The 23,199-nt window shown below is 41.1% G+C and overlaps 1 protein-coding gene across 1 annotated transcript in view; it reads right to left on the bottom strand.

Moving 5' to 3' along the window:
• The window catches only part of JAZF1 (JAZF zinc finger 1), a 331,860-nt gene that overhangs the window by 34,722 nt on the left and 273,939 nt on the right, over positions 1 to 23,199 (bottom strand). Inside the window, exon 3 of the mRNA XM_015095333.3 lies at positions 15,751 to 15,947. Coding sequence (XP_014950819.2) covers positions 15,751 to 15,947 — 197 coding nt within the window. The remainder of the gene's footprint in view (positions 1 to 15,750; positions 15,948 to 23,199) is intronic.

Genomic DNA, 23,199 nt, shown 5'->3' with positions numbered 1-23,199 from the left:
CCTCCAGGCGGGCACACAGCGCTAACTCTAATGCCCCACAAACACATTCCAGGTGCCCTGATGCAGAGACTAACACTGCATTTCTTACTCCTCCAGGCGGGCACACAGCGCTAACTCTAATGCCCCACGAACACATTCCAGGCGTCCTGATGCAGAGACTAACCCTGCATTCTCACTCCTCTAGGCGGGCACACAGCGCTAACTCTAATGCCCCTCACCAGGCTGGCGAGACACCTGAGGAGCTCTCTTCTATCTGCTTCTGTAACTGATTTTTCTTTCCATAAATTGTATCTCTGGATTTGGTTTCCTCCTTAGGTGATCTGTTTTAACACTGTTTCTGAAAAACCAACTGCGCAGGACTTGATAGAGTTCAGTTACGCCTAGGCTTAGGAGAGATCTGAGGGGGCTCAGGACACCCCCTGCCTGTTCTGCACCACCCCCTCCAAAGCGTGTGTTTCCATTTTCCAGTCTCATCAATGCTGTTGTCGTAAGAGCTATCAAAACTTTGCAAAGCCCCGAAAATGGTGGAGCACTGGGTCTGAAGTCTGAATTTTCTTCACTGCTCTCTGGGTAAGTGATAGCAGCCTAGTTTCTTCAAATGCCAAGCATTACAGTGCTTTTATCTCACTAATTAATAACTAGCTTTGGCAAGCAGGAAACTAAAAGGCACAGTTGGACTGTGCTCAAAAACCAACTGCACAAATGAAAGCCAGGAGTGTCCTGGGTTTAAAATGCAAGGCGAGGGTGAGGCTGTGTAGATTCCAACACAGCAGAGATGCGGAGCGGGTGTCTTCCCGGGGATGACGGAGGTGGTGGGTGACCTTCCATCCCTCTTCTCAGATAGAGGTCTGTGCACTTGTGTGAAGGGCAGGTTTCCACAATGAGCACTCTATACTGAAAATCCCTCCAAGGCTAGAGGCAGGCTTTTCTATTACTGCTCTGTAGCTTGGAAATCCCAGCTAGCTGATGACTTTATGGGTTTGTACGGTCTAGACAAGAGGGTTACTCTTTGGCAAAATTGCTCCGGGGGGAGGCCCCTGTGAAAATTCCCATCCAGCTAATTACCATTCAGAGGGCAAGCTACCGGGAGGGCGCCAGCCTCTGGCAGAGGCTGCGGTTGGAAAGCCACACTCCTGGCTTTATCACTGGCTACGTTTACTTTCCTCCCTGTCAAAACAAGGACAGGAAAAGGGAACAAGAGTGCTAGTGAGAGAGATCAACTCGGGGTGCTGGGGGATAACAAAGAATGAAGGCTGCCCAGAACTGTGACTGGGAGAGCCGTGCCTTCACTAAGGACAGGGAAACACCGGCCATCTGTCTGCTTTTACAAAAACCATTTCAACTTTCTCAGCAACTTTGAATCTCTGGAAGCAAATGAGTAAAGACACAATGGTCTGAACTGGGTACGGGGTAAAATGCTTCCAAAAATAGAGATTCACAGTGCTAAAACCCAGAGGAGCTCACAACTATTTTCACCTCAGCTTTTATGGGACCCAGAGAGGTAGGTGGTGGTACCTGTTTCTTCAATACTTGGAAGACATCATTTTCACCTACCGCAGGAAGGGGCCAAGGGAAAGCACCTGTCTAGAAACCCTTGGGTTCTGATTTAGGTGACAAATATGGAAAGGGGAGGGGAGGGGGAATAGGCTTCTGTGAAGGGAGATCAAGCCTGCACTTGGCAAGGTTCTCATCCAAAGGCAAAAGCGCCTCTGCTGGGAGGTCACCTCCAGAAGCCCTTCTAGACCACACGCTCTCCCCACAAAAGAGCCTGCTTTCCTGTCCACATTCTTCCTCACTCCTATCTTCACTGTGACACAGCGTCTTCTCTTTTCCCCTCAAGTCCCTCGGGGCGTAGACTGTATCTCTTCCCACCTTCACTTCACCGAGGTATCTAATGATGGGGTTGCAGGCTGGGCGCTCAGTTACTGCCTAAGATGGATAACTGATCAGAGAGAAATCTCTACCCGCCCCAAAGGCACACAGAAACACGATTTCCCCCCCTCTCTTTATGACTAAGCTCTAGTGAAGGACCTTGTGCTCTTTCTGAGGATGGAGTCTGGGAACATTCCAGGATCTGCAGGTCCGGAAGAACTGTATGGCTACAGCTTGATGAAGCCTCCTGAACAAAGAACTGCGATTACAGCGCAGCTGATGATCAGACACACTCAGTGTTTTGCTGTGGCTGGAATGCGAGGAATATGCACTGGGCTGGAAATCAGGAAGCTCGGGTCTTGGTACTTTTTTGATCCATTTGGCCACACAACCTTGGACTTTACACTACACTTGTATGAAGTGGTGAATCTGGATAACTGGATTTCAAATTTTCTGACCATGATTCAGTAAAAAAAAAACAAAACAAAACACAACTCAGAAAATAATGTACACACACATACACATGAAACTAAAAGTTTCCCCAGACAGTATTTATCCTTACTAAGTGTGCAGCACCCTATTTTCTTTCTTTCCTTATATTAAAAAATGCTGGTCATAACTTATAAACTGCAATAGCCAAGATGACCTTGACGCATATTTCTGGTTCTAAAATTCCACAGTGTTAAGATCTTATGCTATTTTAATGCCTTTTTTTTTCTCCATTGCGTCCTTTCATCAGAAGGAGTTTGGGGCAGTAAGCATCTCCTAAATTCAGGGTGTTAAGGAGCAACAACTGATGCAATGAAGTTGCCACATCACCCACCACTCTCCCAGGAATCCTCTGCCCTGAGGTGGAGGAGGGGCGGGCCTTGCTCTCTGACCATCACTTTAAGGGGAGCAGGAAGTGAAAGCGATCCCCTTCCATCCAAGTCACAGAATCTCTGTCCTTAGCAACAAGTACTAGAGTGGTTTGAGGCTTCGCCTGTCTTAAGACATTTATTTTCACCAACTCCTCTGTCAGTCTTCTTTTGACTATTCTGAGGGCATCTGTACTGAACACAAAAGACTATGGGGATGAACATGTCAAAGCAGTACTGTTGCTTTGTCACTGAATAAACCGAGGCCATCCAGAGTGCTTCACAGGCACACACTGTGAGCTTTTATTTTTAATACTGAAGTATACTTGATTTACAGTGTTATGTTAATTTCTGCAGTACAGGAAAGTGACTCAGTTACATATACATTCCTTTTCATATTCTTTTCCATTATGTTTTATCACCGAATATCTAACACAGTTTCCTGTGTTATACAGTAGGACCTTGTTTATCTGAGTTGGTTTTTCTCATAGTTTTATTTTGACACTGACCTTGACCCCCTGGGCCAAGCCAGAGGGAAAGGCAAATCTTTGGGAACCTGATTTGTCCTACATGAGTTTACCAGATCTCCACCATCTCTTTCCTGAGAGATTCGAAGGGGCTGCGTTCAAGTAGCCTCAAGGGCACAATTCAGGGCTCAAGGATGGAGCCAAGTGAATTGGCTCACAGAGGAACCAAACCCAGGACCTCAGATTTAATCCCAGGCTCTGGTCCTCTGAGCCAACTCTAAGTCCTGGAGCTCCAGTGGGTGAGGGAAGATGACTTATTATCAGTCTGCCAAGGACCGGCATGTAGGTTCTGTTCATTATCTTGGTCTGTCAATGAGAAGAGTCAACAACAACTATTAACCAGGCCCAGGCACCCAGGTAACAATATGGCTTATTAGGTTAATAAATTCAGGCCACTCAAAGCACTTTATAGACAAAAATCTGAAATATCACTCAGAAGGAGCCACAAATGGCCATCTTCTAGATGACGAGAGAGGCAAAATGTTCCAAAAAAATATCCATTCACTTTTCAGCCCTGTCACCTTTCCAAAATGTACTATTACATAATAGAAAATACAGACTAAGTGAACAGAAATTCTAGGAGGCTGTGAGATGTTATTTTTAAAGAGCTACCATGAAAATGAAGCTACTTTCCAGTTTATAACATAATTCATTTTCCAGTTTGTCCTCCTTGCTTGACAGAAAATGACAATGTCCATTACTATGCCACATTTATAGCTTTAGATAAAGGGCTTTTACATGGCAAAGGAGAAGCTTTCTAGTCTTGGCAAATCTTCCTTTTTTGATGATGCCAGGAAATAGGTCTTTATTGTGAGCCCTCCCCTCGAAAAAAAATCCTTTTTGGAATATTTATTATTCATTTCAGGAAACACAGCACTATAGATTATTTACAAATGTGTTAACTGGATTCTACTAAACTTTTAATTTGCAATTTACTTGCCAAGTACTATGTATTAGTTACCAATGGTATATTTATGTTTCTGCAATGCATGCTTATTATATAGTTATTCCAGAAACTCTGATTTATTAAAATTTTTTTTAAATCCCAATTTTTATATTTGCAGTTACTTCATAATTTTAATTTTATGGTTTTAGTTTCCAAAAAGGGCTTATTCATCTCCTAGGGGGAAGGAAAAAGCCTCCAGGCTGAGGTGTGTTGTCCACAGGTGGTGGTGGGAACCCACCTAGCCTGTCACAAACATCCCCAGGCAGGCGTCCTCTGGCAGTTCACTCACAACTGAGCTGTAACATTTTAATTATATGCTTTTAAAGTTAGTCATTTGTCAAGTTTTGTTAGTCTTACAAAAACAATTTAGGTATAGCATAGCATATTCTAAATTATATGCATGTATATTACTGAAACCAAGTGGCTTTAATTAAATATTTTTCAAAGCCTGTTTCCTTTTAATGGCAGTGAAATACTGCTGGTAGCAATGGCATGCTCTGCCAAAATGAACTTCATCAAGGTGAACTTTAGGGAGACTGTTAACACAATAATGGCCTAGAAGTTTATGCAAAGTTCTTAAATTAGAAAGTGGCCATTTAAAGGTGTCATTTGGTTGGGGGGGGGTGGTACTGTTCAAGATATAGGATCATGACTGTGCTTCAAAAGTGATACCCTAAACTGAATGCCTGGCACTGGTCCTGGTAATTGTTGGAGCCTTGGAGTAACACAGTACACTTCTGCCTGGCAGACAAACTGGAAAAGGATGGCCAACAGAAAAGCGTGTCGAGGTCCTTTCCACCCCTGAATTTAAGACTTTAAGCAACTGTTCTCTTTCTTCTTTTACCCTTTTAAAAAAGGATTTATTTTTTATCTTTTGGCTTTGGTGGGTCTCTTGCTGTGTGCGGGTCTCTCTAGTTGCAGGGAGCAGAGGCTGCTCTCCAGGCACGGTGCACAGCCTTCTTCTTGCGGTGGCTTACTCTGCTGCAGAGCACAGGCCCCAGGTGTGCACGAGCTTCCGCGGTTGCACCTCCCGTGCTCCAGGGCGCAGGCTCAGCAGTTGTGGCCCATGGGCTTAGTTGTTCCACGGTGCATGGGATCTGCCAGGGACAGGGATCAAACTGGTGTCCTTGCACTGCAAGGTGGATTTTTAACCACTGGACCATCAGGGAAGTCCCCTATTCTTTTTTTTTTTTTTAAACATTTTACAAATTTTATTTTAAAAAGTTTTTTTTCTGGCTGTGCCCTGCGGCTTGCAGGATCTAAGTTTCGTGACCAGGTATCAAACTTGGGCTCCCTTCTGTGGAAGCACGGAGTTTAATCCTGGACTATCAGGTTTAGAACTGCTTTCAAGTTAAATACTGTGACAATGATTTTCACTAGGATCCAGTTATATAGCATAGAAAGAGCTCAAAATATCTTACATGGAAAATACCATTTCCACTATTTGCTATAAGAGAAACCCACTTTACCCTTATTTCGTTACTTGAAAATATTTTAATTTTGAAAATATATCTATTTGAAAACTAAAAGTCCTCCTAGAGCCAGGCTTCAAAAAGATATATCTTGGTTGGAAGGCCATGGACAGATGCCCTGTAGCTATTTTACTCAAAACTATTTTGACAAGAGGAAAAACAATTTCCCTGAGTGACCTATTTTGGGGTCTGTAAGCATCTGGAACACCTTGGCCACTGCTTTTATTTTTCTGCCTGTAGAAAATAATAATGATTGGGTATCTAGGTAGAAAACACAGCAAGCACATCATGATTAGATCTTAAATTCCTATACAGTGGTCTCCCAACCAACTTTAGTTTCTTGGGGTGATTTGTTATGTTTTATTCTTCCATACCAAAGAGAGCCTGAGTTGGCTAGGTTAAAAAGAAAATTCAGCCCAGTGGAGTATGAACACATCTTTGATCTGATAAGATCAAGCTAACTTGTTGCTGCTTTGATGACTATAAATTAACACCAGCATCCCGTTTTCCAAGGAGTGAGTAACTATCTGAGTTTGGTGGTAAGAGATTCAAGGTGCACAGCCAGCATCCTTTCCTTGCTAGGTATCAGACAAGTCCCAGCAGCTTGTTTCTCCCTTCCTGTCAGATGCCACTTTGCTTTTAGTGCTTTTCCAAGGACTTTGAACAAAGCCCTGAGACAGATCCAGGGAGATTCTGTACCTGGATAGTCTTTTTAGCAAGGACAAATTAGCTTAAAGTGTTCTCTCTCTCTTTTTTTTTTTTTTTTGCAGATTCTGTCTCTAATGCTGTGCAGCTGGGTGCGCCTGGGGATCCCTTTATTGTTAAAAGTAGACCCACATGGAAAAGACATTAAAATCAGTTTGCTGCTGTGATACCCACGAAGATGAAAGGGCTTGTCTGATTTTAATATGCTGTGTTAGATGGGAAGGAAAATGAAAAGGCTTCTTTGGAAACACACACATTTGGCGGGGTTACGAATTCATCAGGTGTTAAATCCCTGTCAGCCTCGCAGCAGAGGTGTGTGGCAGCACTGGGTGTCTGCCTGTTTGTGCTTTCAGTGGAATCCGTGCCGTTTTCCATGCTTACAATATGTGGCTCTCTTTAGCACTCCTATTTCGGTTCTGGTACTTGCTTCCAGAGGAAAATTAGTCAAAGTGTGTACTGATGGGAGCTGGCATATGAATGAGCTCTGGACCCTAGCTTAAAGAGACTGCATTCTTTTTGGGGGTAGGGGGTGTGCCCTTGAAAATAACTTTATCTTTTGATATTTCTTGACATTTTTGGGCCAGTGCAGAGACCCCTACTGGGACATAGAAAGAGCAACAATGATTGAGGGCCAAAACCACACTGTGAACTACGTTTCTAGCACCAGGTGAAACATGCCTGAACATGATGTAAAGACTGTCAAGATTTCTTGTGGGAATTCTTAACAGTGGACATATTATTTTTGTTGAATTTGATTAAGCAATAACACAGTTACAGTAGAGATGAAATTCAGGTTTATAATTAAATGTGAATGGTTAAGCATGATACTGCTAAGATGGCAGGCCTCAAAAATATTGTCACTAGAAGATAAGTTATTGATGGCCGTTACTGCAAATTCTAAATCTGAAGATACGCTGTTATTAACTGGGTTCCCATTACAGAAATGGAGTTCATTTAGAGTTTCAGAGGATATCCAGGGGCTGAAACTGGGTAGTGTTAGTTTTTAATTTTTAAAAAGTAAATTTAAATTAAAAATTTAATTTTTCTTTCTTGTAAAATTCTGTCTCATGGAAAGCAAAGTATTTTGGATCTGGAAGATCGATATGCTATAATTTTCTATTGGAAACATTTGAATCATCAACTAATTCTAACTGTGTCCCAGTGTCTGGCAATTAGTTCTTCTTCATTTAATAAGTGTACAATTGTTTTTACTTGACCACACTATTGTTTCTGCAGAGTTTGAAAGCTGAGAATAAAGGATTTCACTGTCTTTCTTCAATGGAGAGGAAATTCCAGAGATTTTCTTCTTCAAACTACTGCGTATATGTACCTCCCTTTTTCTTAAATGGCTTGTTTACAGTAGAGGAAATGCTCTCTGCTCTTTCAGGGAATGAGTGGAAGTTGTGGGCTCCTTTGCCTCATTTCTGCCTGGGCCAACAATTTTTTTTTTTTTAACTGAGGTAAGTACAATGCATAGATTTTAAGTGCCTAATTCAATGAATTTGATAAATGTACACCTTTGTGTAATCAACATCTCAATCAAGATATGGACTATATCCATCAGTCCAGAAAGTTCTCGGGAAGGAGAGAACTTTTTCTTCCTGTTCCCAGAGTCAACTGCTGTTCAGATTTCCACTGTTACAGATCAGCTATCTCTACTTGAACTTCAAATGTACTCTTTTGTGTCTGGTTCCTTCTACTCAGTATAATGTTTTTGAGACTCATTCATGGTTTTTTTTTTTTAAAGTCACTAAATAGTATTCCATTGTACAGATAGATCACAATCTGTTTATCCCTGTACTTGGAGACAGACCAGCTAATACGCAGGGCTACTGCAAATAACGCTGTCCTGTACATCCCTGCACCTGTCTTTTGTGGACATATACTTCCATTCCTCTTGGGTAACTACGCAGTGTGGGACTGCTCAGCCAAAATCACTTGTTTCTGAAGCCCTGGAGAACCTTTCTTAACCAGAGGTTTACGGAGAGACAGTATTAACGTAAGTAGCTGTTTCCATCCCTAACTTTACCTCATTAATCCTCATGGGAAGGTAGGCATTGTCTCCAATGCATACAGGAGACCAAGGCTTGCAAAGCTTTAAGATCATCCATCTCTCAAACTGAAGAAAAAAATTTGAATCCTGATCCCTCTGATGCCAAAAGCTCTCATCACTTTACCTCAATGTTCCCAGAGTTTCAGAAGGTGCTCCAGAAAACTCCAGGTTTCCATAACTATGCCCCCATCAACATAGCTGGGTCTGCTTATGAATCCCCTGGCAGTCCATAACGATCATGCTCTAAAGTTGTTTGCCGCCAATCACTTCCCCCTGATCTCACCTGATTCCAACTCTTTAGGAATTTACACTGACTTACAATTTCTAAGACATTTTGTGGATGTGAATATATTGCTTATAACTGCCTTAAAACAGTAAGGAAAGAATGACCCCATGAGTACCTCTATCTTATCTAACCAATAAACCGGTCCATCTGCGTGTATGTCATGTTCATTACGTATTTGCTCCACATGTGTATAACCTGCTTCTACTAAGAGACGTAAATTCTAATCCATAAGGGCTACACCTTCTGCTTTTTTGTACTCCCAGTACCTGGAACAATGATTATAACAAAATAGATGCTCAGTAAATTACATGAACTGAGAAGATGCCCAGTCTTGGTGCTCTGGAAAACAGTGGCCACTCAACTGGGGATGACTGAACTTGGGCAAGGTTTCATTTAAATGAGCCTCAATTTCTTTTGTCTTTAAAGTGGGGTAAACAAATGGTGATTAAGTTTCTGTGAACTCTAAAGATAAAATCTACTAATATAGACTGGCACTGATTTGATTTGCTTTCTTCAAGTCAAAAACATGTTTTGTTTGGGAAGGTCTCTTGCAGGTGGTGTAGTTGAGAAAAATACTTGTAATTACTATCTTGTTGCTGCTCTCCTACACTTTGAGTTGTAACAGATTATAAATAAGTAGCTGCATAAGACGGTGGGGAAGGAAGCAAAATTAGTGACAAGACTGGGCCATAACTCTCAGGAAGCAGGATGAAGGTTTTACAAGTCAATCAATAAAGAAGATGAAAGGACAATGACTGGAACAAAGCAGTATATAAACAAATAAGAAAACAAGTCATAGGCCAGGAAAGGGTGTGTTGTGACCCTGAATATAATGTAAGCCAGATAGTAGAGCAACATGAAGTCATTCTCCAGCTTAAGTAAACACATTTATGTGAAAAGGGAAATATAAATCAAGGCTACTTTCTCAATGGGAAGAGTTTAGGGAATGTTTTTCAGGCACTGTCCAGATATTCATCTCTTTAGGGAAGAATCCATTAGAAACACCAAATCCCGGCCTTAGGAATTTATTATAAATAGGTCACAAAATTCAGTCAGGCTAAAATATTTAGTTTTTTCTCCTTTTCCACGGTTAAATAGGACAGGATTTATCTCTCTGAGATTTTTCCTTCCGTTTTATTCTTTTCTTTGGGGTGGGGATGGGGGAATTGTGTGAGTTTAGACCTTACTTTAGTTATCTTTTATTCCTTGAGATTTTCTCCCTTTAGTAAGGTTGTTCAGGTTTATTTTCTAAAAATAAAGGGATTGGGGGAAAGTTCACCTCAGCTCCATTCAGACAGAGCTTCTAAATGTTTTTTTTTTTAAATTTTTTTTAATTTTAAAATCTTTAATTCTTACAGCAGAGCTTCTAAATGTTGAGCTAAATTCTGTCAGTTCTATCAGCTATATGGCAGTAATTTCCATCTTGAGGGTGAAATTAATACTTTACTTTTTAAAATGATTTTGCTGTTTATTAGCAGCTCCTGAGAACTGCGAAGTTATAATCTGAGTAACTTACTGCCAAAGCCATAAGGGAATGGTAAAGATCTACTATCACGCCAAATAGCAGGAGACACAGGAATATGAAACGAAATGACATAATGCACGATAGGAACTTAAACTACAGATTAACAGATATAATTTGTTACTTCATGATCATTATAGGCTGCTGAAATAGGAAAACAAAAAAATTGGTTTAATTTCCTTGGGTACCTTTCTCTGGTTTGATACTTGAATTTTTTCCCCCCAAGTGGGCCAAAATATATATGCAAATATTTTCCAGGAGAGACTATGCAGTGCTATTATAACCAGAAATTCAGCCAACTCTTTCCATGGCTTCTCCATTAAGACATAAGCAAGCATCTGTTTAGTCCCACTGGACTCACATTTGGAGGCTAAGGAAGTAGATTACAGCAATCTTTCTCCAAGCAAACTGGAAATAGGCTAACCTAGGCAAGAAAACACACAGCTCTGACAAGATGGGACCCAGCATTTAAAAACAGTGGTTTCCCACCTCTGGCTGTATGTTAGAATTACCTAGCAAGAGCTTCAAGAAAACTCTCAATGCCCGATCCATCAACTGAGTAAGAGTCTCGGAGTAGAGCCCAGGCAAAGGGAGGTTTAAGACTCCCACCATGACCAATTTCAGGATGAGCTTTAACAACTGGTCTGCAAGCCTGAATAGTTAACAACTGACTGCCTGGAGTCAGCTCCAACTCACCCTTGAAAGAAACCTTGAATAAACTAAATCGATTAAGTTCTTCAAGTTCTGATCTGCTATCTGACTGGTGGAGTGGGTTAAAAGTGAGGGTTACTGTGAATAAGAGTAAACTACAGTTACAATAACTTAATGACTTTTTGTGTTTTGGGTTTAGAAGTGTCAAGTTAGCAACTGAGGCAGCTAAGTGGCTGAAGGTCTAAAGAGTTTTTAAAAAGGTATTAACATTACCATATGTAAATTAGATAGTCAATGGGAGTTTGACATATGACATATGGCACCCAAAGTAGGTGATCTGTGACAACCTGGAGGGATGGGGTGAGCAGAGAGGTGGGAGGGGGTTCAGGATGGAGGGGACGCAGGTATGCCTATGGCCGACTCATATTGATGTATGGCAAAAAACATTACAATGTTGTAAAGCAATTATCTTCCAATTAAAATAAAATTTTAAAAGGTATTAATCTGTACATGGGAATTAATAATGTTGTTTCAGTGGGGCTGGTGCTAGGATTAAGTAATCATACATAAAGCATACAGTAAGCATACATAGTAAAAAATCTAGGTTGCTTTTCCTCAGTAATTATTACTACTTTTAAAGGAGAATGGTATGAACTGTTTTAACACTTTATTTTCAGTGAATTCAATCATGTTTATCTTCACTTTTAATATATATGTTTTAAATTTAAGTATAGCTGATTTACAATGTTGTGTTACTTGAATTTTTTCCCCCTAGATGGGCCAAAATATATATGCAAGTATTTTCCAGGAGAGACTAAGCAGTGCTATTATAACCAGAAATCCAGCCAACACTTTCCAGCAAAGTGATTCAGTGATACACATACACACATATATATATAGATCTTTTTTAATTTTCAGTTTCTTTTTGGTATAGGCTATTACAAAACATGGAGTATGCTTCCCTGTGCTACACAGTAGGTCCTTGATGACTATATTTTATACATGGTAATCACATATATCTTTAATTCTTTATCTCTATAATTTAAATCAGGGGCTGGCAACTATGGCCTATGGACCAAATCTGTAAAAAAGGTTTCACAGAAACTTTCCGTTTTATAGAGCACAGACTGTCCACTTGCAGCTCTATAGCTGCTTTCACTGCTATGGTGGCAGAGCTGAGTAGCTGACACAGAGGCCCCCGTGCCTTCATAAAAAACAACGTTGACCCATGATTTAAACCGTTCAAAGCTTTTCTTAAGTGAACACTAAAAAATACATTAAAAAAGAATACAAAGCAAATAAAGACAGGAAATGAAAAAGTTGAGAAAAGAAAATTTCTCTAGAGTTTTAGAAATCACAAAATCAATCTTAATTCTAAGAATTCCTAAGACATACTTGAAACTCTATGATGAAACTGAGATCTGATTCTGTCTAGTCAAGATGGTATATTTTAAAGAATACTTTATAAATGAACTTTCCTGCAAGATGACTATTACTTCTGTACCAGGAATGCATCTTGAATATGAAACTTGGAAGAGTGAATTTAGGAGGTAGAAACATGGAAAATTATTTATAACCTGGCAATGAAAGTGACTGAAACCACATTAGTCAGGCAAAATAAGCTGATCTCTCTAACTACAGGTAAAATAACATTTCAAACATTGAAAAATGTACACAATCAAAATTGTACAGGGTAGGGGTTTAAGAAACCATTTCCCCTGCTAATTTTTGATGTTTACATGGAATGTTCTTCAAGCAGCAAATAACTTAGCAATGATCTTGACAGACTGAAAATGATACATCTTTACCACAACATAAATTAATTCTCTCAGTAGGAAATTGCTAAAATAGACAAGGTGTCAGAAAGATTTCTTTATGTCTGAAGGAGAGGAAATGATTCCATTTCTTCCAAACATTCTTACATGAAAAATAATAAACTCTCACTTTTAAACTTTCTTTATTTTCATGGGGTTCTAAAACTCCCATTACTAATTGGGGTAGTCATAGTTATCTGGTACTGGCCATGAGTCAATCCATATTAAGTCAGGTATAAAACATACCCAAGTATAAAACTGTCCCCATAATTCACATGGCATATGAATAAATATTCATAGAAATGCTCAGAAAAGAGAATCGAAGAATCACACTACATTCTCGTGGCATTCCTTAGATTTACCAGTAAATGTCAGCAGAAATCCTGGAAAGTAAATCTTCACAGAAAGACATGTAAGAGAAACATGGTGGTCTATCTCAGGGAAGGGAAAAATGCCCACACAAATGAACCCAGTTCCTCCTGTATAGAATGATCTCCAATTCTACTCCTGAAACAGCTAGTTGAAAACTGGACCACAGGGATGAACATTTACTGAATGTTCAATGCATGTGTGCGCAATCACATTTAACTCTCACACAAAAACCTAAATAATGGGTATTACCAGTGATCTGTAAGGGGCAAAGCTTAGGCAGGAACTCTGTCTGCCTCCCACACCTATTCTGTGTTCAAAATGCCCAATCCTGATGGAACACAGGGTACCCTCTCAACCATGAGCCCACCGAGACGCCCCTAGAAAAAGAGCGCCGATAATCAGAGTGACGAGTTTGAAAGTTTTCTAAATCCTCCTCCTGGAGAATAACAATGTATTATATTAAAACCCTGTATTGAATAAACCAGTTTACACCACCCTTATGGGCAGAAAGTGAAGAGGAGCTAAAAAGCCTCTTGATGAAAGTGAAAGAGGAGAGTGAAAATGTTGGCTTAAAGCTCAACATTCAGAAAACTAAGATCATGGCATCTGGTCCCATCACTTCATGGGAAATAGATGGGGAAACAGTGGAAACAGTGTCAGACTTTATTTTTTGGGGCTCCAAAATCACTGCAGATGGTGACTGCAGCCATGAAATTAAAAGACGCTTACTCCTTGGAAGAAAAGTTATGACCAACCTAGATAGCATATTCAAAAGCAGAGACATTACTTTGCTGACTAAGGTCCATCTAGTCAAGGCTATGGTTTTTCCAGTAGTCATGTATGGATGTGAGAGTTGGACTGTGAAGAAGGCTGAGCGCTGAAGAATTGTTGCTTTTCAACTGTGGTGTTGGAGAAGACTCTTGAGGGTCCCTTGGACTGCAAGGAGATCCAACCAGTCCATTCTGAAGGAGATCAACCCTGGGATTTCTTTGGAAGGAATGATGCTAAAGCTGAAGCTCCAGTACTTTGGACACCTCATGTGAAGAGTTGACTCATTGGAAAAGACTCTGATGTTGGGAGGAGTTGGGGGCAGGAGGAGAAGGGGAAGACCGAGGATGAGATGGCTGGATGGCATCATGGACTCGATGGACGTGAGTCTGAGTGAACTCCGGGAGTTGGTGATGGACAGGGAGGCCTGGCGTGCTGCAGTTCATGGGGTCGCAAAGGGTAGGACATGACTGAGCGACTGAACTGAACTGAACCTTTGTCTAACCCATCACACTTTCTCAAACTTATTAGGGAACCCTTTTCCTCAACTTCCATTTTGCGAAAGTCATATTCTGAAGCACACTTTGAGAAACAGGACTGCTGCCACTTCCCTTGATGAGAGCTGGATAAAAGAGAAATACATAAACTCTAAGAGAAAATAAACATTTTCATCTACCATTAAGGGGGGATACTACTGAGGGAGTGATAGCATGATTCTGAATGGCTTCTTTCTGCCCTTAGTATGAACCAGAATCTTTAATACCATCCTCAGAGCCCCAGGCCCTGCAGACCTCCTTGGCCTCATCTAACAAACACCTCACCACCACTTGGTCGACCTTCAGTAACCTGGGACCTGCCAGGTTCCCCTTCATGGAGCCTTTGAAAAATGCTGTCCTCTTGGCTGCATGCTCCTTCTCTCCCTCTTGGGGAAGTCTTCCCTGATTCGGTCAAACCTCTCTCCCATCACTGAGTTACAAGGTTATAGTTACTGGTGTATTTCTTTGATGAATACCTGTCTATACAGCAGTGAGGGGAAATATAATCTCTGTTCTCAGATGGGAAAAAGAAGAGGAGGGACTTTTCCAGCCTCTTTCTACCATCTTCTACCACTGACCAGTGGATCTCTGACTTGGGAGAAGGTTCTGTGCTGGTTAGCTCCGTGCCTGGGCACACGCTGGTCTGCTCCTACACAGGCAAGCCTAGGAGGAATGTTTGGGAATAAGTTCAACTCAGGGAAGAAGTCAGTTGTTACAGATCGTAGCTTTATTCTGCAGTTTAGCCTTATGCAGTAATAAAGTTGATTTTACTTTTTACCTTTGAGTCTTATTTTTCAAATCGCTTCCATTTGGGAGATGAAGACAAGAAAGAGTATTCCTTTTGGCCCCCTAGAATGCCAACATCTACTAGGCCTCAGCCCATCAGAAAGCACATGACTGGTCTCCTTGGGTTCACTACTGTAACTCAGGTCTGGTGCTAAGAGGGATTCTGAGTTTTAAAAATTGATCATTCTATCACAGAAAAGCTTTTAAACAAGCAAAACTAGGGAGACTGGTATGATGATAAGCCCCTATGTATATATCACTCAGCGTCAACAATAATCAACACATGGCAATAATCAACACAATCGATCTTGTTTGATCTATTTCTCCACTTGACTGAAGCAAACCCAACACACTGCATCACTTTATATGTAACAAATGGTAAAGGCTTGAAAGCATGTCTATAAAACCATTATCACATGCACATTATAAATGATAACTTATTAACTATATCTTTAATAATAAATAGATGAATGAATCAACAAAAGGTCAAAGAAGAGGTGGATCTCAAGCAAGATCTGCGCCTGGCCCCCAGTACAGCATGCACGCGCACACACACACCCCCCTTAAGGGCCAACCTACTCACCAGTTGGGGTGCTGCTGCGGAATGAAGAGGAGGGAGTGATGGGCGGGGTCACTGGGGGAGTAAGGCTTCCGCTACTGTGGCGAGGTGGCGTGGACACGTTCCCTCGAGACACGGAGCTGGACAAAGTCAGCGAGAGCTTTGGCTGGATCTTCTTCTTCAGAGACTCCTGCTCTCGGCGGGCAGCGTCCGTCATGAATCTGGAAGTGGAAGAGACCATTTGTGGAAACCCATCTAGAGAGCAGGAGGAATTGTGGCTGCTAACCTGAGTGCGACAGATGCTCCCCCCTGGGGTAGGGACTTGTTCACAGGTCAGTCCCAGCTTCACAAACTCAGAACAGCTGCCCTGTTCCTACACGACAGAATCATCTTCTAGCTCCCGAAAGCTCCCTGGGCCAAGCCTCTGTCCTCACTACAGCGCCTTCAGCTACAGGACTGCCTGGAAGGTCCTCTCAATCCTCAGGAAGTACACCTGCTCTCAAAGTTCCCCAACCACCGTCAACTAGAGAGGCCTTCCTTCATCTGCAGCTTGGTAGTGCCTATTGTTTGTGCCACTGAACATACGTGGCTTCGTGAGGACTCGCATTCTTTTTTGTACTCTTGAGTCTCAAACAGGTTATCTGGCTTTTTAACACTTTCTTGGTTGCTTAAAAGTCTTGTCTCCCCAGCTACTAGCTGAAAAGAAAGGACTTAAGTCCCTATAATTGTTATTAGCATGCTGCCAAGCACATCTTAGCATACATTTATCAAACGACCAAACAATTCTGCCCAAGAAGATTCAATAAGAGGGAACAAGCGCAGTACAAGGAAGAAGATCACTGAGAAAGATCTGTTTTTATGTCATGATTTTATTACTCATAAAAGGGAAAGGTGACTTTTTTCGATAGTTTCACTCTGGAAACTTCAAAGTTATATTCTTTCAACACTTCTCTCAACTTAGTAATATTCAAGCTTTGTTCTTTTCTCCCTGTTTAATCTAGCATTTTATGAATTCATATAATGAGATTCAAAAGCACTTAAGAAATGGTATTTCCTCCCTAAACAGCAAATGTTGTCTATGTTTTTTGAAATTGGGATGGAAAGTCTAGCGAACAGAGTTTATGAAAATATTTAGGTAAATAAAGCATATACTTATGCCCACCACCTATGCTAAAAACCAGATCATAACCATACCTCTCAAGTCCCCTCTGTACCCCACCCTCCCATCAACTGTGTTTTGACTATTTTAATACAATTCATCATAAACTAATACCTTTGTGCTTAGACATGGTATTTTACCCAACACATTTTACCTTCTGCTTACAGAATTCCTTTATATTGGTCTTCATTATACTACGGCATTTTAGAAATCAATAGATAGTTCTCATGCCTGGTTAAAAGTTTCCAGTTGCTCAAACACACAATGAAACAATATTACAATAGTGTTAGTATCTTAAAATGTCTACTTTTACACTTGGAACATGGATAGCATATTTCCTGAAGGGCCTTTGCAATATAATCTATACGTATAAACTGGATTTTATTTGTTGAACCAAACCATAATAAAGCTATATGCTTTGTCTTGAGCTCTTATGTTTTTGTGCTGTAAGATGGTATTGACTGAAAAGGGAGAAAGGAATGACAATGCAAACCAGAACTGTTTGCACTCGGTAGCCAGGTATTCATTTATTTTCAGATATAAAGTTGGTTCTACTGCTCTTAAAACTGCTTTTTCCTCTCCTCATAAACCTCTGCACTTAAAATATGGACTGTAAAGTAAGGAACTACGCTTTCTTTTATTATTTAAGTACAACTGCTAACTGCATAACCCACTCCAGTGTTCTTGCCCGGAGAATCCCAGGGATGGGGCAGCCTGGTGGGCTGCCGTCTCTGGGGTCGCACAGAGTCGGACATGACTGAAGCGACTTAGCAGCAGCTAACTGCATGATGCTGACGTCTACCTTACTCCAAGTTTCTTGAGGATGCGCTGCATTTTTATGGCTCTGAAAGCACCAGGTTCATGCCTCATGCATAGCTGACTGGGAATCAGGTTAGAGAGTGCACAGAGAGTGTCAGAAAGACAGTCTTGTAAGAGAGAGAGACTCAGAGAGATAGAGGCTTAGCAGTGTCTTCTCTTACTCTGGTTAAAAAGTATCAATAGCTCATGGTTTTTATTGTAAAATAAATACTCTCCTACAGTTCAGATATAAAAACAGCTATAAACAACCACAACAACATGCACACACATATCCCTCGCCTTCACCCCGTCATGGGTTTGGTCAGCTACGGACAGCCATTTATTTTTGGCTTGTATCTGCTAAGTGCTTTCTAGAAGCGAGAACGAGGCACCATGTTAAAAGCATTAAACATGAAACTCATAAAACACTTCTGCCAATCCTTCTCTCCCTCCACCCTCCCTCCTTCTCCCTTGGATTGGTGGTTATGTACTTGCAGCTATACCCATAAATCAAGGCAACCTCACTATACCAAGATACACAGCTGCAGAATTTATTCCCGGTGGCAACATACACACGGAGGGGCATAAAAATGCCTGTAGAACACTGGATAAAATTCACCAGTTTCTCCCTGGTGGTTTTGCACTGTTCCTCTTTCACTTATCACCCATGACTTTACCTATTTTTTGGAGACTTATTTAAACCCTGAACTTTTCAAGCAGTGTTCCATCAGTACAGCTATTTGTCAAAAGATGGGTGAATTCCCAATGGCCAAAACCACTTGGGGAGACAAGTTAATAAAGGACCTGATGAGGCAGAATGAATAAAGGTTGTCTGTGACTGTGGTCTAGACTGGACTCAGGTAAGTTGGCTCCAAGCATTTTCCATCTTCAGGGGCAGCTACACTGTGACATCCTTGAAGGACCACAGCCCAGACTGTTCCATCATCAGGGTTAGACACATTCCGCTATACTCCTAGGGGAGATGGAATTCAGGCTTGGGAAGTCACACCACCCTGCAGGGTGATGAGTTTTTCCCAGTGGATACTGATTCTTACATGATTGGTGATCTTTCCCAAAGCCCTCAGTAACTGCAGCCAACATGGGGTTTAGAGCAGGAAGGAAGCTGGGTGAGACAGATCACCTTGTCTAGCCTCCTCATTTTTCCTGGTAACTGGGAAATGAGGGGAACGGGCCTGTGCAAGGTCACTTTGCTGGCTGATGGCAAAGCTGGTATTTGAGAAGCCAAGCTTTAGGACTGAATCAAAAGCTCCTGCTCTGCCAGGCTGCCTCCTACACATCAGAGAACTCTGAGCTTTCTTGTTTTTGCTGCAGAGTCATGGTTTTCAAAGCTGAAAGGGGTTAAAGAGCTGAAGCTTAGGGCCTGGGAAAATGCAGGGGTTTACTTGTTGGAAGTGGGGCAACCATTAGAGTGGAGGTCTTTATTCTCTCAGCATCCAAGTTCTGCTGTGTTGCGCCCCTAGGTTCTTGGGGTCTTGGATTTGTAGCCTCACTGGGCTGTGATATGGGGAAGGCTGGCTGTGCCCACCTCCCTGAATTCTTTCTGCTTTGCAATGGGAACTGTAGCAGTAGTGTGCTAGTGTGGGCTCATGCTGGCTTGTGAGAGTTGATCATTAAATTTTTAGGGATTTAGGCCATTTGATAAATATACCTATTATCAAAAATTAAATCATGTGAAGTCAAAATTAAAACAAGTATATTAAAAACAAAGATAATACTCAAGATTTATTAGTTCTTATTGTTTTCTTCCATTTTACTATTATCTATGCTATTGAGGTTATTTACATTAATAAAGTTGTATCTGTTTGGTAGAATTACTATATGATGCTACACAGCATGTTACTTCCCTACTCTGTGCAGTGATGTAATGTTGGTAGCCTGAAATTGGCCATGATGGAGTATTTACACCATGGAAATTGGCAAATATTACAAATTGGGTTTTCCCCCCCCCCACCCCAAGAGTCAACTGTTAAACATTTACCAATATACCTACAGTTATCATTATTATTTTAATGTGGGGGAAAAAGCATTTGAACCAGGCTCCTTGCCTACCTACTACAGGAGCTAATCAGAGAAGCAGTGAAGGATGGATAAGGAAAGTTTCTTTTCCTTTTTAAAGGTATAAAAATAAGACCTCTCATTAAAGAACACTTACAGAAGATTTTTCATGGATTTGTCACTTGTGCTTAAAAACATTTAAAAAATGTGGTAGTACACACACAAATTGACTATACATATTTTAAAGCACAGTTTAAGGAAGAATAAAATGACAATCCATGTACTTACTACTCAGCTTATGAAAAAAATTTATCAGAACACTGGAAATTTGCAGATACAACTACAGTTGATTTTTCAGGGTATTTTCCTTCTGGTATTACTTTTATACACATAAAGAGAACTGGATATTTCTTAAAGAGAAAAAAAAAGTCACTTGAGGGTTCATTCACTGTTGACTAACAGCCTGGAAATCTGTGGTCAGGCAAAGTCATGTTTTCATTTTGAAAATGAAACTGCCATAAGATTAATTTTAACTCTCCTACAAATCAGAAATGCCCAAGTTACTTTAATTTAATATGGTCATTTGTAGTAATATTTGTTATTGCTTGGGGAAGTACATATTCCTTAAGTAAATTTTCAAGACTCCATTATAAATCTTTTAAATCCTTAGACCACAATGTTCATTCAGTCTGACATGTTAAACGTGGAAACATGAATGTAACACCACTGGGGGAAAATGTCAAATTGCTGGTCCACGGAGACCAGTTTCAACCACAAACTCAGGAAATTTACAGAGTTGGCTGGAGCCTGGGCAGGTCCCCTGCTGCACCTCACTCTCGGGCCAAACACCTGAGCCCAAGTGTCTCACTGGTGCAAAACCACTCGGCTTCCACCGGCTCTGGAGAACCCAGCGATGGAAGCGACCACTCGAAACTCGAGTCTCTCTCAGAAGAACTTGAAAAGGATCCAAGGTCTGAGATGCACGGTGTGGTTTCATGGTTATTATAAGACGCTGGAAAGGGCGTGTGGTCCAGACACCCCAAGCTGTGTGTCAGCGGGCTCATGCTGGCATGAAGAAGCGGGTGACCTCCAGAAGCCCCAGTGCTCCCCTTGTTCTGCCCCTGATTTTTCTTCTTGTTAAAACTGAGGAGTTTCAGTTTCATGGGTAAAAGGAACATATCACCTCTAGGTTCCTTCCCGGCTCAACAGTCCATGATTTCAGCAGCAGCATCGGGTTGTGTTTCCCAAACTTTTCTTTGGCCTCAATCTGTTATAAGAAAGCCTGTACACACATATGTATAATTAGGTCCACAATCTGTAATTTTGAAATCTCCAGGGCTCTGAAAGCTGGGAAATTTCTAATGTTCGACAGCAAAATTCATGAGGAAGCCAACCATGATGTGAACTACATAAAAGCTGTTCATATGCTTTATTTATAGTATTTAGTGTGAATATTCATATACTTCACTGAGGAAACACAAATGTGTTTGATTACATGGGGCTGCCCTGGGCCCTGTAGGGAGTGTTATCTAATAGGCAGTATTTGTACCATACTGTCTTTCTGAAATTAGAACAATTTTGACTTGTGAAACATGTTTGGGTGAAAAGATAAAGAAATTTTATGTAAGCATCTGAAACAAAAATTTCATGAAATAATCCTTATGATATGTGATACACTCTGATATTTTTCTATTTCATTTTAACCAAATATCCTGGTCATGACCTCCACATTAATTTCTTGACTAACAGGTGATTGATTAACTGGTGATAGACCACAGTGTGAAAATATTCCTGTAGCAGAAAATATTCCTGTAGCAGTGGGCTTTGTAGGGAGACTGTTCAGATGCTAATTTCTCCTCTATGTTCTCTGGCTGTGTGACCTTGGGCATGTTACCTAATCTCTCTGTGCCTCAGTTTTCTTACCCATAAATGCTAAAAATACTAAGGACTGCTTTACAGAATGCAAAGATGAAGTGAATTAATACATGTAAAGCACCTGGAACAGAGCCTGGTACTCGGTGTTTGACAAACATGTGAATGACTCTTGTTCAGGAAATCCTAACTCACAAATCTTTCGTCTCTCAATGTAACATCAGCGATTTACTGACATTTTAATAGTTACTTCTGAGCTAAACTATTGAGTATTATAGGATACGTACTGCCATCATGAGTTCTGCTGATTCTGAAAGCAATGAACCACCCTCACTGATTCTGCATGCACTGATTAAATGACTGCTTCCATCATAGGTAAATTTGAAAAAGGTGGTAACAGTAACCAGAATACAAACAGAAAGCTCCTCTCCTTTAAGGACAACATGCTGGAAGCTGGGGCATCTATAAAGCCACACGCCTCCTCTTCTTTACTTCTCCCCCTTAATCTCTTGAGAAGAATCCATTGTAGATGACCTTTCTATCAGGGCAGGCAATGAGAGACATTGCTACTTGATGCAAAGACTTCTTTCTATGCAATGCAAGGCTGCCCTTTACTTGAGAGATTCATACAGCTACACCAGGCTCAGATTTGGTTCACAACCAGACCTCTGTACAAAGCACATCCAACTACGTCATTTAAAGTTCAAAAGCTTTGTTCCACCTTTTCAATGGCCCATTGGGCATTAACATTTTTTTGGTGAAAACAAGTTTGTGAAACCAAGAAGGCCTCTGAGGAAAGCCATGAGGAGCTGGCAGACAGACCACGATTCTAAGTGCTCTCCAATCTGCTAACTCACTGCTCCAGACAATGGGATCTCTGACCTGACAGGGACAACAATCAATCTTTCCACTGAAGAGAACTAAGGGATTTTCCTTTTCTCTAACAACTACAATGCAAAATTCAGGACAAGGATGGACAGAAAGCCGGTTAGGAAGCAGAATGATCCATGCTTGTGCTGAGTCGCTCAGTCGTTTGTGACCCCAGGGACTGAATTCTGCCAGGCTCCTCCGTCCATGGGATTCTCCAGGCAAGAATACTGGAGTGGGTTGCCATTGCCCTCTCCAGGGGATCTTCCCAACTCAGGAATTGAACCCAGGTCTCCTGTATTGCAGGCAAATTCTTTACCATCTGAGCCACCAGGGAAGCCCTGAATGATCTGTAAGGCATTCAAATAGAGGCTATGGGAATAATGGGTACATTTCAGCATGCAATCATGTGTGGTTGTTCTAGGTCTCAAAGTAATGATGAGTTTCCGAACACACATCTGCTAATAAATTCATGGGGCAGCTCCTCTCATTTTAGCAACTTAAAGCCTCAGTGAGGATGAGGGGTGTTTCGTTAGAACAGCTGGCAAGTGAAACATGACCTGCTGGCAGCAAGTGGAGTGACTGCTTGTCTGTGACCCTTGATTTTAAGAAAAGGACTTTTACTGGCGATTGGGGGAAATTAATAAATAATAAATGTTCTTCTTTTCAAAGACAAAAAACAATGTGGACTCCCAAATAACACTAATTTCAGAGAGTCCCTAGTAATGTTTCAAACAATCGTATATTCATTTCTCATCTCA

Source organism: Ovis aries, chromosome 4 (assembly GCF_016772045.2).
Source record: "Ovis aries strain OAR_USU_Benz2616 breed Rambouillet chromosome 4, ARS-UI_Ramb_v3.0, whole genome shotgun sequence".
NCBI classification, from domain to species: Eukaryota; Metazoa; Chordata; class Mammalia; order Artiodactyla; family Bovidae; genus Ovis; species Ovis aries.
This window is presented reverse-complemented; position numbering and strand designations above follow the sequence as displayed.